Source organism: Trachemys scripta, chromosome 4, assembly GCF_013100865.1.
Source record: "Trachemys scripta elegans isolate TJP31775 chromosome 4, CAS_Tse_1.0, whole genome shotgun sequence".
Lineage (NCBI taxonomy): Eukaryota > Metazoa > Chordata > Testudines > Emydidae > Trachemys > Trachemys scripta.
This window is the reverse complement of record NC_048301.1, coordinates 97,210,859-97,229,645: the sequence shown is the minus strand read 5'-3', so window position 1 is coordinate 97,229,645 and position 18,787 is coordinate 97,210,859. Positions and strand designations below refer to the sequence as shown.

At 44.7% G+C, this 18,787-nt stretch overlaps 1 protein-coding gene across 1 annotated transcript in view; it reads right to left on the bottom strand.

Moving 5' to 3' along the window:
- The window catches only part of SBF2 (SET binding factor 2), a 107,027-nt gene extending 89,958 nt beyond the window's left edge, over positions 1–17,069 (bottom strand). The window contains exons 1-5 of the mRNA XM_034770035.1: positions 16,945–17,069; positions 9,236–9,498; positions 1,778–1,950; positions 1,416–1,489; positions 819–1,014 (exon numbers count right to left, since the gene is read on the bottom strand). Coding sequence (XP_034625926.1) covers positions 819–1,014; positions 1,416–1,489; positions 1,778–1,950; positions 9,236–9,459 — 667 coding nt within the window. The 5' untranslated portion in view covers positions 9,460–9,498; positions 16,945–17,069. The remainder of the gene's footprint in view (positions 1–818; positions 1,015–1,415; positions 1,490–1,777; positions 1,951–9,235; positions 9,499–16,944) is intronic.
- Positions 17,070–18,787: the final 1,718 nt, after the last annotated feature.

The following is an 18,787-nucleotide window of genomic DNA, read 5'->3' as shown; positions in this document are numbered from 1 at the left end:
CATGACTGGTGTGGAGAAAGTAAATAAGGAAGTGTTATTTACTCCTTCTCATAACACAAGAACTAGGGGCCGCCATATGAAATTAACAGGCAGCAGATTTAAAACAAACAAAAGGAAGTATTTTTTCCACACAGCGCACAGTCAACCTGTGGAACGCCTTACCAGAGGATGTTGTGAAGGCCAAGACAATAACAGGGTTCCAAAAAGAACTAGATAAATTCATGGAGGATATGGCCATCAATGGCTATTAGTCAGGATGGGCAGGGATGGTGTCCCTAGCCTCTGTTCCTCTGGGAACATGTGACAGCGGATGGATCACTTGATGATTACCTTTTCTGTTCATTCCCTCTGGGGTATCTGGCAATGACTACTATCGGAAGACCGGATACTTGCCTAGAGGGACCTTTGGTCTGACCCAGTATGGCTGTTCTTATGTTAAGTATGAACAGAAAGCTCAAAGTATATTTTTATTGTATTTTAAGTAAATAGGACCCCAAAGGACTACTGTAACATGGGAACAATGCTAAAATTCAGTACCTAAAAACTCAGGTGGATATTTGGATTGCAGATAAATTAAAATGTAACATCAAAAATAAATATCATTATATTTAGTGATAAAGTCAAGAATCTAGGCACATGGTTTATTTCTGTACAGATGATCAACATGAATTAAATTAATACTTAATTGAATTCTTAGCAGTTTTTTGTTGGGTAGATTTGTTTTGATGGTCTTGCTTAAATAAACTGCAGGGCCAGTTCAAGGTCTAATATACCTGCCAGACCATATATTATTCTGATCTTAGTAAGAAAGACCATACCTAATTGATCATGAGGAGTGCCTTTAAATATAATTCTGTATGTGGTAAGGAACAAAGCTCCTTCTGCTGGGAGAATATGGGGACCTCCGAGCAATCCTCCTGTTGCTTCCTCTCTCCCATCAGGATCCAGCAGCACACGGAGACCATCACACACAAACTCTTCTCCTGGCAGCAAAGCTGGTCGCAGAATCTTAGGCTGAGACCAAATATAAGAATTTTAAATGTAAGTATAATGTACAGTATAACACTGCAATCTACCAAATTGGTATTTGACATGAAAAAATTTAATTTCAAAACTGTTGAGACTGACTCTGCAAGAGGCTGAGTTTGGACTCAACTCAATAAAATTGGTCTTAAGTAGTTGTCATGCCACCACTTCTTTATGTTCAGAGATTTGTCTCTGCTACTTTCACAAGTTCATATTTCATGAGACCAAAGCCAAACAATTTATCAATCACTGGTGGAAAATTTCTTGATTATACTGTTCAGTGATCAGATATCTCTTCATAATATTAGAAAAAGGAAGGCTGAAGCCACGTCAAACTGTGTACGATTCCAATACGTGTAACCAACACAAACACCTTTTATAATACTTACCTTCTGTATTGGTGGTAGTCTTCTACTCTCTCGATGGACGGCCTCCAGAGTCTCAATGTGCATTGCTACAATCCCTGGGAATCAGTGACACCATAAATTAAACCTCACACAATATAAGAAAGAGTAAAACAAACTAAATATAACTCCACGGTTTGAAATCCTAGAGTTAAACTGTCAAGGAAAAACAGCGTAGATGTCATCAATGGCTATTTGGAATTCATCAAGGATTACAGTCTAGGAAACAAACCCATAAACTATACTGAAAACAACAAACCAAAAATACACTTCTACTGGAAAATATCAGTTCCCAGAGAAAGAAGTGACAATTTTGCAAATTTACATTTTTTTAAACCAGTTCTTACCTGGTATCATGCAATGAAGGCTCTTGATGTGATCCTGTGTAACTCCACTCTCTGTACATACTTTGTCTATAAACCTGGTGATGAAGCGTACAACTGCATTGGCAATATCATTGTTCTCAGAGTCTTCAAACCCACTTTCGGTGTCATAGCTCTCTGCAACACTGCCGGCAATACTACAGAAGAAAAGGAAAAAAAAAACTGCTAGTGTAAAAAAATCCAGTTAGCTAACCATAACGCACAGAGAATAACTACCATATATTTTTTGTCTAATGAGTCTGCTGTATTCAGTGTAGCTAAATATATTGTCCACTTTGCCTCTACACTTCAGGCACAGTTTCAGATACTAACAATATAAACACCAGTGTATGCTGGTGCCATCTCTACAATAGTACTCCCACTGCTGGAGCTGCACTGGTGAATAAATAAGGTAGAAAACAAGTCTGATATAGACAGGAACAGTTCCTTAAAAAGGAAAATCCTTTTAAGTCTGGTCCCATGTCTCCTCTTCATTATACACAAAGAGAAGGATACTGACCCTATGCAGTAACTGTGGTTCTTCAAGACGTGCATCTCCGCGTGTGCGCCACTCTAGGTGTGCATGCGTCTCATGAGCCTCAGATAGGAGATTTTAGGTAGCAATGCCTGTTCAGCCCGCACATGCAGCCCATACAGTCTCATGCTCTGCACCATAGCCATACAGAGCTGTGCAGGTGAACTGCCCTCAGTTCCTTTTTTTCCCAGCTGAATTCCATCACAAAGAACTCGGAAGCAGAGGAGATAAGGGCAAGTAGTGGAGCACCCATAGGGACAGTCTGCTTCTCGAGTGTTTCTTGCTCTTTCTTGGCTGTGGTGAACAGGTCTTCTGCGTGATGCCCCAACATCAAAATAAGCAGTGGAGTGTAATGGGCTCTATCTCCCATTTGTGATCCCGTGAGAAGTGCCTACTGAGGGTATCTGCTGTGATGTTTTGCAAGCCAGGAAAGTAAGCTGCTGAGATGCTGATCTGATTTAGAATGCACCAATTCCAAAGCCTCACTGCTCCAGAGCAGAGGGAAGATGATCTCGCTCCCCCCTTGATGCCACATTGATGTAAGCTTCTATGAACTCCAAACTTTGCACTGGGGTTAAGGTGGACTTTTGGATGTTTAATTGTAGTCCCAGTCTGAGAAATAGGTCTATGGCCCTCTGAGTGGCCAGTGAGACTTCATTGTAGGAGAGTCCCTTGAGCAGCCAATCATCAAGGTATGGGAAAATCAGAATTCCTCGTCTGTGAACATGAGGAGCCATCACTGAGAGAAATTTTTAGAACACTTTGGGTGCAGAGGAGAGACCGAATGGGAAAGCCTTGTATTAAAAATACTCTTGACGGAGAGCAAAGTGTAGGAAGCTTCTGTGGAAGGGGTGAATTGCTATATGAAAGTAAGTAGGTCAAGAGCCGAGAACCAAACCCCTTTGTCCAGTGATGGAATTATTGCTGCAAAAATTATCATCTTGAATTTTGAATCTTTGCAAATCTGTTAAGTAATCTTAAATCCACAAAGGATTTCCAGCCACAATTCTTTTTTGGAACCAGGAACTACCTGGAATAAAACCGCATCCCTCTGTGTTTCATAGGAACTGGTTCTATAGCACCCAAATTCAGGAGGAAGTCTATTTCCTGTCATCGGAGGTACTTGTGAGAGTGGTCCCTGAAGACGGATAGGGAAGTGGGGTGGGATGGCCGGAGGGAAGTAAAGTGGATGGAGTATTCTGTTGAAATGATCTCCAAAGCCCCCAGGTCCATAGGGATATGTTCCCAAGCTCAGTGGAAGTGAGAGAGATGGTCACCAAAGCGAGGGAGACATGCAGATTGTTGAAGTAGGTATGAGTGGGACTGGTAACTGAACACCTCGACCATCCTGTCAAAATTGGTGTGTCAAAATTGTGGGTTGTCAGGTTAATGCCTGAGAAATAGGTGGTCTCTTCTTTTGGAACTGTTGTCTCTTATGCTGGAGTATGTAAGGTACTTGGGAGGCAAGTAGGGTGACCCAATGTCCCGATTTTATAGGGACAGTCCTGATTTTTGGGTCTTTTTCTTATATAGGCTCCTATTAACCCCCCCTGCCCTCCCCTCCACTCCTGTCCCGATTTTTCACATTTGCTGTTTGGTCACCCTAGAGGCAAGAAACAGAGTGGGACAAGATCTCTGTGCTGTCTGGGACTTACTAAACTTTCTTTTTTGTGAAAGGGTGTAAATTCCCAGAGAACGCAAGTTGAGCCTGAGTCTTTCAAAGTATGCAGGGACTTGTCTGTCTTTTTCGCAAACAGCTTCAATCCATCGAAAGGAAGATCCTCAATTGTATTTTGGAATTTCCCTGGAAGCCCCGAGAGCTTCAGCCAGGAGGCCCTCCTCATTACTACCACTGTGGAGATAGAACAAGCTGCTGTATCAGTGGCATCCAGAGAGGCCTGCAGTGATGTCCTGGCCAGCAGCTGACCCTCTGCAATGATTGCCTGAAATTGTTCCCTCTGCTCTGATGGAAGATTCTCAATAAAGGAATTAAACTTCAAATAGTTAGTATTTCACCACCAGGGCTGGATAGGTGGTGATCTTAAATTGTAGAGTACCCCACAAACATGATTTAAGCCCAAATAAGTCAAGATGATTTTGGTCTTTGTCATATGGTGTTGATTTAGCGTGGTGCTGTCTTCCACATTTGTTTACAGTGTTAACCACAAGGGCGTTGTGGGAGGGATGCGAAAATAAAAATTCAGAGTTCTTAGAGAGAACATATTTTTTGTCCACCCTCTTACAGGTAACATAAGAACATAAGAATGGCCCTACTGGGTCAGACCAAAGATCCATCTAGCCTAGTATCGTGTCTTCTGACAGTGGCCAATGCCAGGTGTCCCAGAGGGAATGAACAGAACAGGTAATCATGAAGTGATCCATCCTCTGTCGCTCATTCCCGAGTAGGCTGTATTGTGGCTGAGATATGCCAAATTATTTCTGAAGGGTCAAGCACAGCCTCATTAATAGGCAGCACAATGTGGGCAGATGATGTTGTAGGCAGGATGTCAAGCAGTTTATACTGTAACTCCTTAACCTCCTCAAGTAGAATTTGCAAGGAGTCTGCTATACTTTTAATGAGGTCCTTAAACTGTTTGAAATCATCTGCTGGAGGAAGCATAATGACATCATCTGGGGATGAGGAAGAGATAGTTGTTGGAATGACCTCCTTGTCCATTCACTTCCTGCTCCCCAAAGGTCTCTTCCTGTGGATTGGGCACCCTAGAGACAGAGGCTGGTGGGGATTATTTGCCCTTCTCCCAGCAAGAAACACTAGGGGCCCTGTAGAATTGTTGTAATTAAGCTGCTCAAGGGTCCCAGTATAGCCAATGAGATGGTGCATATGGCCTGGGTGGGAGGTGCCCAAGGGTGTCCATACCAGTGGGATGGAGTATGAGGATGTCTTTCAAGAAGTTGTTCTGATTCCCTGGAGGTCTCAGGAAAGAAAGTCCCCTGATAATGGAAAGGAGAGCCATGAACAGAAATCTGGGAGACTGATGAAAAGTCCCCATCATCTTCCTCATTGTCACTTTGTCAGGGATGGATACTCTTAGAGATAGGTGTAGACTCCATCAGTACCAGGTAAATGTCCAGAGAGCAAGAGGTCCTCAATATCGAGAATGGGTTGGTGCCAAACAAAGGAGATTCAAATGTTTGTGTTACTGCCAGGTCCCCCAGGAATCAAAACTCTTGCAGTACTGAAACATTGGTTGGTGCCAAAAAAGGCAGCCTAGGCAGAGGTTACTGTGGCAGAAGGAATTGATGGTACTGAAGGTCTTATGCACTATGATGATTGACCAGTAGATGTTGTCTGGTCTTCTGCAGTGCCGAAATGCTAGGTACTCAGGGCCTGGTAGACTCTGTCAGTACCAGAAGAGCTGATCTTTTTCTCCCTGCTGTTCCAATCACAGACAGTACTGATCTTCCAGAGCTAGAACCCTTAGAGTCCTTGGCCTTGCTGGTGCTCATGGTACCTGAAGAACCTGCAGCCACGTGGGTACCAAGCTGGAGACCGGTAGGTGTCGAAATGGTTATCTGAACCGGAGACAATCTCTTTGAGGTAAATTCTCTACCTAGAGGGCTTGAAGACTGCTTCCTATAATCCTTTTGAGAGGATTCCAGAGACTACTTATTTGATGCTCAAGGGGATGCACCGAGGAGGCTGAGGCAGCTGACTTGCTTGAAGTTCGTTGTACAGGGTGGGGTCCATTGGTTGGGGTCAGAAGCTGGCCAGAGAGAACTCTCCATCATGAGGAGACATAACTTAAGTTCCTGTTCTTTCTTGCTCTTAATTATAATGCCAAGCAGGAATTACACTTTTGGGGAATGTGTGACTCCCCCAGGCAACGGACAGGCCGGGAATGTCTGTCACTCACCAGGATCACCTTCCAGCATGAAAGACAGCATTTCCAATCGGGAGAACTGGGCATGCGCTCCCAGTGTTTAAGTTCCCCTGAGAGGCAAAAAATGCTAAAAGGACAATGATCCTTACACTTATAATTAACTCTCTCTCTCCCCCCCGCCTTTCCACCCCCATCTCTATATATAATTTTTTATTGTTTTTAAAAAATTATATAATTACAACTAACTAATACAAAGCTAACAGTAAGGATTCACATTAACTAACTAGTAGATAAGAGAAAGGTAAGCTCAACTTGGACACTGCTGAGGTGCCATCGCAGGCCGAGAAGGAACTGAGGGTGGCTCACCTGTACAGCATGCGGCTGCATGGGCTGAATGTCACTGCTACCTAAAATCTCCAATCTGAGGTGCATGCGCACCTAGAGTGGAGCGCCCATACAGACACTACTCAAAGAACAATAATAAATTACATTAAAAAAACCTACATTCAAAGAACAATTAGATTGCAAAGGCAAATATTCAGAAATTATTAAGTGCCAAAATGAAGGTGGAAACTTAATTCACTTTCCTTGTGCATATGAATTACATTCTTTAATCATATATTGTTTTTTCCACTGAACTCCTGCCTCATTCAGTGCATAGAATGGATGGTGCTCAGGTAATTAATCAGGGATGTGTAGTGAGTGAGGCTGTTTGTAGGACCCCAGACTCAGTTGTTGTGGAAGTTGGAAGGTGTGTACTGACTAAGGCAAGGGATTGCAGGAAGAGAAAGAATGGTCTCCTGGTACAGGCAGTTGACTACTATGCTGGAGAATTGGATTTCACCTCTGACACTGCTATACAGTTCCTGTGGGATGCTAGGCAAGTCACTTACAACAAATGTTTCACTGGTGGTCACTAACTGTGTTCCTCACAACTTGAGACAGTAGCGGCTTAATTTGCAGAAGGGCTGAGTACTCAAAACTACAAGTGAAGATACTGTAATGGAAGCAGGTTTTCAACATATAAAGAACTCCTTTGTCTAGAATGATAATACTAAGTGTCCTAATTTATCAACAAGTCTGACTGCCCCTATGAAATGCATGTCATTTTAAGTGGCAGCAAACAATCCCTTGTATGTGAGATGGTTGCCTTTCCCCAAGAAATGGCATACAAAATAATAATTCAAATAATTTGTATTTCATAGCTGTTCTAAGGAGTTAAGAAGAAAAGGAAGGTAGGGTAGGTGAAAAAATAAGAATGAAAATTAAACTTAAAATTTCTATGTAGACTGTAACTAACTATGCAAATTTTAAAGTAAAATTGTACATTCTCTTCAGCAGCAACATGGAGTTGCCATTCAGCTTTATCTCCTTTAGTATCAAACCACCACATACTTACCACACAATGAGCAATCATTTAAACAATGCCCAAAGGACAAGTACTGCATACAGATTTAACTATTCTCACTGAAGTATGAGAGGATGACACTGGAAAGATATTGTGCAACTACTACTTATGTTTCAACCTTTGGATCATTCAAGAGCTCCAATCTGTGACACTCCTATCATCTCACTATCTAGTCATTAAACAAAAACATTTGAAAGTGTTGTCATATTTATGATGATACTTGAGAAGATAACTTGGTTTTGTTGGTTTGGGCATTTTACAGAATAAACAACAGAGACACCAACAAATATTTCCAGACTGGATGATGAATGTAAAACTGATTGTGAATTTCTTAAATGACAGCAAGTTACATGATTTCCATAGCCAGCAAAATATCAATCTACACTTCTATTTCACTAGTATAGAAAATGTTACTGGTTTTCTCCTAGTCCTGTTGAAGACAATATGAATTTTGCCAATGACCTACTTCTTAAAGTCCATTTAAATGTACATGGAATCATTTTCAATATTTGCTAGCAAAAAGGCAATTTAATAATTATTACACTCTTTTGGTCAAATTTTGATCAATTCAAAGAAAGGAAGAAAAGAGTAAGGGTGAGAGCACTTTACCTAAATAAATACCTAGATAAGCATTTAATGTATTTTCAGTGTATATTTCAGACTCCCTGTCACTAATGGCTACTCCTGACTCCAAAATCTATTATAACTAAGGAGCTAATTGCTACTTCTAGAGGATATGATTTTGTTTATGTTGGTACTAAAGTGCACAGGGAAAGAGTTTTCTTACTTTTTCATTTTTATTGAGGAATAAGGATCATGTTACATGAGAATGACCATGCTAAGCTTCTGGCCTCCTTAATATATTGCTCCTGAATCAGTTATCCCAGAAAGAAAAGGTGCACACAGTAGAATTTCTCTGATGCCTTTGAGATTATTTGAAAACAATGTTTTAGGTACTTGAGATGGGGCTGAGCCTTGTTATATCACATTCCCTTTATTTCTTGCACAGTTTTATATGCTCTGTGAACATTTATTATAATATTTTACCCAACACCTGTTATTGGAAAGGTCATAAAATGCTTTACAAATTTCAACCAGCAAGGTGCTCTGCACAGGTGGACCCCTGTGCTTGCATAGAACTTCACTTACTTCACCAGGACTTTGTGTATTTAGAGCAGTTTGCAGGATTAGGACCTTAGGCTAACGTACAAAATGCACAGAATGATCACATCATCCACTACGGAATTGCCTTACAGCCTTAATTGCTACCAAAGGAAATATTGCTTTGCTGGCATAAAGTTTTTAGTAGCTCAATACTCTGAAACTGCTTAGAGAAGTAAGGATTTCTGTGCATTGTGTCAAAGGAGAAAATGGCACTTTTTGGATGATATTAAAACATTATGTTGATATTACTGGTATTATGAATACAAAGCACTGCAAACTGAACAGTAGGTTAGAAAGAATATCAGCAGGAATTACAATTCCAAAGGTCCTTACTTTTACATTGTTACAAAGGTTGTTAACATAGGACATGAACTTCCATTATTGTAAAGTGCTCCTGCATTTAATTTTTATAATTAATACAGTATTTTTATTAAAAGGACGGAGTTACATCCCACAATTGCTTACTACCAAACCATGTCTTTTCATTTACGCACCTATTTGTGACAATGCTGTTGCTTCCACTCTCCCAGTCTCCTGTAGCTGATGTTCTCAATAGTTTGTTCTTACTTGTGTCCAGTGGCACTAGCAGGTAGACCATGAGGTTAGCAAAATGAATTGCCTGACTGAAAACTGTACTTTCCTCATTCTGTATTAGCTCCTGCTGAGTTTCTTTATTGAGTGTTGGCCATAAACGCAACTGCTCAGCAGCCAGGTCCATGGCTGTTTTTTCCTGGTCCAGACCTACAGAATTTTTCTCCTAGAATAAACAATGCCACATAAAAGCAATAGATGATAGAGTTATATTACTAACATTAAGAAAAGAAATATTAACATTAATTCCAAAGTGTTGAATCTTCATTTCATTATATAAAATGTAAAAAAAATAAGAATAATCTAACACTTATATCTACTTGTAATAGGACTTAAGGATTGCATCCTTAAGTGAATTAAGGTATTGTACTGAAATAATGCAAATAGCATAGTATAGCCAAGTTCAATTTAATAATTTGATTCAGTTCTAGTGTTTTCTAGCCCATACCATCTTTGTGTATTCATTTTTTGCTGAGTTGGGTTTAACAGTCTATTATATAGCTGTTCCTTTCAGCTTGCAGAGTCTTAACTCAGGCAGAGATCAAGCTTGAATTGGATGGAGAAATAAGATGCAGCTAATTGCCTGACAGATGATTTTGTCCAAAGTCCTCTGGCATTCAGGTGAGGCTTGTGTAGATATAAATAAAAAATGGTTACTCACCTTCTTGAAACTGTTTTTCTTCGAGATGTGTTGTTCATGTCCATTCCAACCAGGTGTGTGTGCGCTGCGTGCACGCCAGCCAGAAGATTTTTCCCTTAGCAGCGTCTGTAGGGTCATCCTGGGCGCCCCCTGGAGTTGCGCCTTCATGGCGCCCAATATAGGGCCCTGCCAACTCCCCACCCCCCCAGTTCCTTCTTGTCGGTTACTCCGACAGAGGGGTAGGAGAGTGGGTATTGGAATGGACATGAACAACACAACTTATCTCGAACAACAGTTACGAGAAGGTGAGTAACCATTTTTTCTTCTTCGAGTGCTTGTTCATGTCCATTCCAACCAGGTGACTCACAAGCCAAAGTTCAGGAGGTGGGGTCGGAGTCATCCACTGATTGGAGCACAGCTCGTCCAAAGGTCGCATCGTCTCTGGCCTTCTGTGTGATCGCATAGTGCGTCATAAACGTGTATCGAGGACCACGTTGCCGTTCTGCAGATCTTCTGGGTGGGGACCTGCGCCAGGAATGCAGCTGAGGAGGCCTGAGCCCTGGTGGAGTGAGCGGTGATCAGCGGAGCCGGCACCTTCGCCAGGCCATAACACTCCTGAATGCAAGACGTGATGCATGACGAGATGCGCTGGGATGAAACGGGGAGGCCCTTCATCCTCTCCGCCACTGCTACGAATAACTGGACAGACTTTTGGAATGGTTTGGTTATCTCTATATAGAAGGCCAGCGCTCTGCGGACATCCAGTGAGTGAAGCCTTCGCTCCCTGTCACAGGAATGTGGCTTAGGATAAAACACTGGGAGGAAGATGTCCTGGTTCATGTGAAACTGGGAGACAACTTTAGGGAGAAAAGCTGGGTGTGGTCTGAGCTGTCCTGAAATACTGTGTAAGGGGGCTCGGATGTAAGTGCCCTGTGCTCCGACACTCTCCTAGTTGAGGTTATCATCACCAGGAACGCCACCTTGTAAGAGAGATAAAGCAGGGAGCACATCACCATTGGCTCAAATGGGGGGCCCGTAAGTCTGGCGAGGACCAGGTTAAGGTCCTAGGCTGGGGCAGGCTGATGAGTTTGCGGGTAGAGCCTGTCGAGCCTTTGAGGAAACAGGTAACCATGGGGTTCGCGAAGACCAAGAAGCCGTCTGCGCCCAGATGGAGATGGTGGCCAAGTGGACCCTTATTGACGACAATGACAGAGCCTGTTGTTTAAGATGGAAGAGGTAGTCCAGTATGAAAGGGACTGGGGCGAGCGTCGGCGACTGATGCTGCTGCTGCTCCGACCAGAGAGAGAACCTCTTCCACTTGGCAAGGTACGTTGCCATTGTAGAGGGCTTCCTACTGCCAAGGAGAACTTGTCTGACTTGATCAGAACAGGACAGTTCCATAGCATTTAGCCATGGAACATCCAAGCTGTGAGGTGGAGTGACTCTAGGTTTGGGTGCCGGAGGCGGCTGTGATCCTGCGTGATCAGGTCCGGGACCAACGGCAAGGTGAGTGGGGTCACCACAGACATTTCTGGGAGTGATGTGAACCAGTGCTGGCATGGCTATGCTGGAGCTATCAATATGACCCAGTCCCAGTCTCTGTGGACCTGGAGGAGCACCTTGTGGACCAGCGGTATTGATGGGAAGGCGTAGAGGAGATGGTCCCCCCACAGAAGAAGGAAGGAATCCACGATGGAACCCAGACTGTGATTCACAAAGGAGAAAAATAGTTGACACTTCCTGTTGCTGCGTGTGGCGAACAGGTCTATCTGGGGAAAGCCCCAGAGATGAAAAATTGAGCTCACTACGTCCGGCCGGAGGGACCACTCGTGGCTGTGAAAAGTTTGGCTGAGGCTGTCTGCCAGCTCGTTCTGCACCCCAGGAAGGTATGAAGCCTGCAGGTGTATCGAGTGCTCTACACAAGTCCTACAGCATGAGGGCTTCCAGGCACAGGGGAGAGGAGCATGCACCCCCTATCTGTTGATATAAAACATTGCCGTAATGTTGTCCATGAGGACTGATATTCTGAAAACCTGGCACTCCAGACGCACTGCTCTCAGCTCTCTGACGTTGATATGCTGAGCGAGATCTGCCTGAGACTAGAGGCCCTGAGGTCTCCCAAATGTCCCCCCAGCCCAGATGTGAGGCATCTGTCACTAATAAAAGGGATGGCTGGGAGCTGGTGAAAGGTACTCCCACACAAACCACCTGTGGGTTGAGCCACCAAAGGGCAGGGTAGGGCTGTCCAGAGAGTCCCGGGCCGGTCAATAAATCGATGTCGGCCATGACTGAAGTGGGCGAAGTCTGAGTCTGGAATGCTGTATTACGTAGGTGCACGCAGCCATGTGCCGCAGCAGGTTCAGGCAGTTCCTTGCTGTAGTCGTAGGGAACTGTCTGAGGCCTCGTATGATGTCCCCTAGAGACTGAAACCTGGTTTCCGGGAGGTTCGTCCTGGCTTAGGTCAAGTTCAGCACTGCGCCTATAAACTCTATCCTCTGCACCGGGGACAGAGTGGATTTGGCCTCGTTGAAAAGGAGACCTAGTTCAAGGAAGGTCCTTCTTATGAAGCCGACCTGGTCCTCCACTTGGGATCTGGAGTGGCCTTTGATCAGCCAGTTGTTGAGCTAAGGGAAAACCTGAATCCGGCGCTTGCGCAGGAACAGTGCGACGACTGCCATGCATTTGGTGAAAACGCAAGGTGCTGCTGACAGGCCAAAAGGGAGGACGGTAAACTGATAGTGGCTGTTGTTCACCACAAATCTGTGAGGAGGAATTATTGCTATGTGGAAATAAGTGTCTTTAAATAGAGGGCAGCGTACCAGTCTCCTGGATCCAATGAGGAGATAATGGAACTCAGCGAGACCATGAGGCATTTGAGTTTCTTTACGAACATGTTGAACTGCTGCAGGTCCAGGATGAGTCTGAGGCCACCCTTGGCTTTCGGTATTAGGAAATACTGAGAGTAGAAACCCTTGCCCCCGAGGAACCTCTTCCACTGTCCTTACCGAGAGGAGGGAGTGCACTTCCTGAATTAGAAGTTGCTTGTGAGAGGGGTCCCTGAAGAGGAACAGGGAAGGGGGATAGAGGGGTGGGAGGGCACAGAATTGGATGGAATATCCCCTCTCTACTGTGCAGAGCACCCAACAGTCTGAGGTGATATGGGACCAAGCACGGTAGAAAGGGGATAGATGGGATGAGAAGGTAAGAGGGGATAGATCCAGATTCTGAACTGGTGAGCTGTCCTCGACCGCACCTTCAAAAGGTGGGGAAAGGGGGGGGTCTGGGGCCGGCCGAAGGCTTGGGCTGACCAGAGGCTCTGCCCCGAGGAGGGGTGCTGCCTCCTCCCTACTACTCCTATTCCTCCTATGAGGAGCGTCCTGGTGGTTCTGAATCTGATAGAACCTAGGGGTAGGCTGAAGTCTGAAATGCCTATGCTGAGTAGCTGGTGTGTGAAGCCCCAGAGATCAGACGGTGGCCCTTGAGTCCTTCAGATTATGAAGTCTCTTGTCCATTTGATCAGAAAACAGGGTTGAGCACTCGAAGTGGAGGTCCTGGATCGTTTGTTGGACCTCATGTGGTAGTCCAGAGACCTGGAACCAGGAGACCTGCCTCATTACCACCCCCGTGGCCAGTGTGCGTAAGGCTGCATCTGCCGCGTCCAAAAGCCGCCTGTAGGGAAGCCCGGAAGATCAGCTTTCCCTCCTCCTCTAGTGTGGAGAACTCCGCACAAGAGTCTTGTGGCAGGAGCTCCACAAACTTAGCCATCGCAGTGCAGGTATTGTGCGCATATATGCTTATGATGGTCTGCTGGTTTGCGATGCGGAGCTGTAGGCCCCTGTTGAATAGACCTTCTTGCCACACAGGTCGAGTTTCGCCGCCTCCTTATTTTTTGGGATGGGACCTTGGAAGCCCTGACGTTCCTGCTGATTGGCTGCATCAACCATCACCGAGTCAGGGCGTGGGTGGGTATATAAGTGTTCATACCCCATAGATGGTATGAAATAGCATCTTTTGTTTCTCTTGGCCATAGGGGCCAGAGAAGCAGGGGTCTGCCACAGGGCTTTAGTGGTATCAACTACTGTCTTTATCAGTGGCAGGGCTACCCGTGATGGACCCGAGGGTGCGAGGATATCCACGACTGGGTCCGACTCCTCCACCGCCTGTATGCCCAGGCTTTGGGCAGCCCAGCGCAGGAGCTGCTGGAGAACCAGATTATCCTCCACAGCTGGTGCCGCTGATGCCCCCGCGACCGCTTTATCTGGCAAGGATGATGAGGAGATAACTGGAGCGGACTTTGCTCACTGCCTTCAGCACCCTTTGGGTCTCTTGGAATGCAGTATTTGATGGGATGCGGTGCCGGGGCCGCTGGAGGTGGGAGTCTTGGTGCCGTGGTTGGTGCGGGAGCTGCTAGATCCGGTGATGACGACCTCGTCGATGCTGGTGGAGTCGGAGCTGAAGCCATCGGAGCTGTTGTTTGTAACAGCGGGGCCAGCACTTCGGTCGGTGGTGCCACTGTAGGTGGAACAAAGGACGCTGAAGACACCGACCGGGACCTTGGACCTGACCCTGATGGTACGCCCATTGAGATGATGGCTGCCACTGCTGCAGCCACGGTGCCAGGTAGGGCTGGTGGCTCTGGTGGGATCTGGATCTCCTGCTTCTGAACCTGCTGGAGCAATAGGAGTCTGCCTCTGTGTACGGGCCATGCCAGGGAGAGGTGTGCCGGAGGTGCAGATCAGCGCACCATCAGTACTGGTTTGCTCCTAGATTGGAAGTGGGGCCATGCAGTCACCGGCGACTTGTCCCTCCTGGTTTTATTGGCACTTGGCCACCTCAAACACCTCCAGTGTCGATGGGAAGTAGAAGTAGTTGCCTTGGTGATCCAGGGACGGTGGGGGGTTCGGACTCGACTGGACCCCAGCCTCTACTTTTTTAGCGGCCCTGGGGATTGAGAGTGGTGCCACACCGAGGATGGCTTCTTATGGCCCGAGCCAAGACAGTGTTGAGGGGCCTTGGAGTCCTTAGCTGGCACCAGTTCCGCACCATCGGCGCCGGAGCACTGCGTACTGACGAAGAGGTACTCGGCGCAGGTTGGTGGATCGGGGGTCGGAGTGAGGTCGTAGCGCCGCCTCCATTAACAGGATTTTAAGTTTCTGCTCCCGGCCTTTAAGGGTTCTGGGTTGGAAACTCTTACAGATCCTGCACCTTTCTCTCTGGTGGCTCTCTCTGAGGCACCACAGACAGGAAGAGTGAGGGTCACTCCTGGGCATAAATTTGCCACTTCTCACAGAGCTTAAACCCTGGAGATTTGGACATACCCCAGAGGTGGGGAAAATGTTGTCAGTGGGAAAGCCCCCCAAACAAAGCTAAACTATTAAAACTGTATCTAACTACTAACCAACTAAAGAACTATTTACACCATATGTACACGAAAACTACAGAAGACACTGCCAAAGCACTTGTCACAAGAGCAAGCGATGTTCCAGCTAGTCATCACTGGCGGTAAGAAGGAACTGAAGGGTTAGGCGTCAGCAGGGCACTATATTGGGCGCCATGAAGGCGCGACTCCAGGGGTGCCCAGGCCAACCTTACGGACGCTGCTAAGGGAAAAATCTTCCGGCTGGCGTGCACGCGGCGCACACACACTTGGTTGGAAAGGACGTGAACAAGCACTCGAAGAAGAATTTATAGCACAGCTTAAATGTTCATGTTTTCACACGCTGGATTCCAATTCAAGCATTTGCTCTCTGTAAACTCAGTAGATGGCACGTAGGCTAATTATATGATAGCCTGAGGAAATTCAAATAAAGACATCTGGTAGCTGATATCACGTATCCTCATTTAGCTGAGGATAAAGAATTAAAATAGCAGAGATGTATTCTATGTGGAAAATTTTTTCCAAGTAATTTTCAGTACAATTATGCATTATTTGGGAATGTAAATATGGGTGTCTGCTTGTGCTTCCCCCCCTACAGCACCTTCCTTCGCTCTGCAACTTCCCACACACTGCAAGTGGACAAGGGACTTCTTCATTCAGCAACTTTTCCCATGCCCCTGAGAAATCACATGACTGGGGGTGCGTTCTCTGCATCTCATTCTTCCCAAGCCCATATGGTTATGTGGAGCTATACTCTGCAGCTCTCTCTTTTCTCATCATACGTCCCTGGTAGTACTTCTCTCTCAAATCACATGATTAGGGATGGTGGTTCTGGGGAGTTCACATAACAGAAGAGGATAGGGATGGCCCAGTAGATCATACCTGGCATGCAGATACACAGCTTGGTGGAACATTCTTATTTTAGTATTTTCTGAATGCACACATCATCCACCCATTCTTCCATTACAGAAACACTTTCCCCCAGCTGGGACAGTGAATTATGTTGTTTGGGAGCTATAAATGATCTGAAGCTAAGGGAGCTGAGTGCTGATCAATCGAGAAGGCTAAAACCTGTTTTCCTGCTTAGCAAAATGTCTCTGGAATGCAATATAAAGTTTGCATACTATAAATTCACTAAAAAGGACCTTTTTTTGCTTAGGAAATTAAAGGAAAATATATGTTAGTGGAATGTTAAAGTTGAAACAGCAATGAAATTCAGAACTTTCCTTCATACCCGGACATAACTCCCTGTGATGGAGACCTTTGGGTATCAGGGAGTAAAAAAAAAATTAAAGTTTTATTATTTGTCATTAATCTGCACAAAAATCAAGGGCAATATATTGTAAAGTATGTCCACAAGTTATATTTCACAACTTTCCCCCATAACTTAGATAAATTTCAGATGTAGATTAGGGAACAAAGTTAATATCATATATCTATTTAATGTGGAAATAGCAACAAGAAAACACTAAATTTGTAGAAGTGGTGAGAGCAATAAACTTACATCTTCATGACTTTTGTTGCATGTAAAATGTCAGCCACTATACTGGAGTAACAGTTTTTTTGCACTTCATTTATTTTATATGTTCTCTTACCTTTTGCTTCAATCGTATTGTATGATTGTCTTCCCTAGCTGTGAGATAGAGGGAACGAACTTGATTTTGCACATCACTATAAAATGTGGTTTCCCAAAACTGTTGGTTAGTCCATATAGAGTGGTCTTGTACACAGGTGTAAGCAAACTGACTAACTCCAGGTGCCAGTTTCTGAAAGCACAGAAATAAGAAGATCAGCTAAAATACCATCAACATGTATATTGATATATTTTTACAACAGTGGAATATGCAGGTTCAGTACACTTTATCTGTCTTAGAGTTTTGTTTACTTTAAAAGTTGTAGTCTGATAAGATCCATTGCAATGTATCTCTTCAGATCTACAGTAACACGGGAAAAAGAAAAAATACTTACATGTAATTCTGCTTCTTTGAAGATATCATCTCAAAGGATGATTCTCACTCTAGGGTCTCAATCTGCCAGTACAAGACAGGACCTGCTTGGGTTGCACTGGAGGCAAGACTCATGAGTGAAAATCCTGTGATGATGGTATCTTTAAAGAATAATTTTTTAATACAAAATATAGCTTAGTTGCCAAACAGTATATAATCTTTCACTTTTTATTACTGATATTCTAAAGCCATACAGTATGAATAATGGATCATCAAAGAAGTGTTAGGATATTCATCCATGTAAAGTTTATTCTGTACTTTATGTATTTCAGAGTAAGAAATGCAATCATGTAATTTCAAATAACCAATATATTAGCAAAATATCAAATTTCCAAATAAAAATCATGGGTTTGAAATTGAACCCTATTCTCCTGGAGTAATGTGATGGAGTGAATTTGGCCTTTAAGGCTCCATCCTTGGGGCCCTGTGGTACTACCTCACTGTGCCCAAAGAAGCAACCGGTTGAGAGGAAAAGAGCAATGAAGATGGGTCCTCCAGATTTGCTTAGAGAGGACTCTTCAGAGCAGCCATTTTGAAAACCACAAGAAACCTGGTCCTCAAAGGGCCAGAAGAGCTAGAAATACTTAATCAGGATCCTGCTGGACCATAAGAAAAGGAGCTGCCTGGCCTTAGCAGTTCAGTTTCTGTCTGGGACCAGAGGAGTGAAGGAGGGTTCTCCTCTCGGGCCAAAGGAGCCAACTATTAGACAGATTTATAGCTGGCTGAACTTACATAGCTGGGATTGTAGAGAGAGAAGAACCAGAAGATACTGGCCCTGAGAGAGGGCTAGAGTTAAAAGGGCCCGGTATGAAGAAGCCCAGGGAAATATCAGCGAAGGATTCAAGTAAGCAGAACGTGGACTGCTGTGTATAGGATCCCTGGCTTGGAACCTGGAGTAGTGGGTGCACCTTGATTCTCCTATCAGCCATGGGTTAAGTGTCATAAATGCCAAGAAGGGGAGAGGGCTTATATGGGAGCCCGAACAAAAGGCTGAATTTAAAAGGCCTAGAACTGGGGTTTAAGACTGTCACAAGGCAAACAGACTAATACCCCAGAAGGGGTTCATTTGGACTTTGTGATTTAGCTGGCAGCCCCCCAGGGTGGGACCAGGGCCAAGAAAAGAACTGTGATACAGCACCCAGCCACTCAAGAGGTGAGTGCCCATTTATAGGTAACTTGTCCGTTTGCCACGAGGGCCTGTTAGTTGGAAATTCTAAATTGGAGACTGGTGGAAGTAAATATAATTCTCACCATAAGGTCTAAACTCTTGGCTTCCTTATCCGCAAAGGCAGCTCTTGCATATTGTTGTCTCGACTTTTCCGTGGCTGGTTGGATGACTAGGGAGTTTGGTACAGGATTGGAGAACAAGAACTCTGCTCCCTTAGCTGGGACAAAATACCGCTTTTCTGCCTTCTTACGGGTAGAAGCAAAG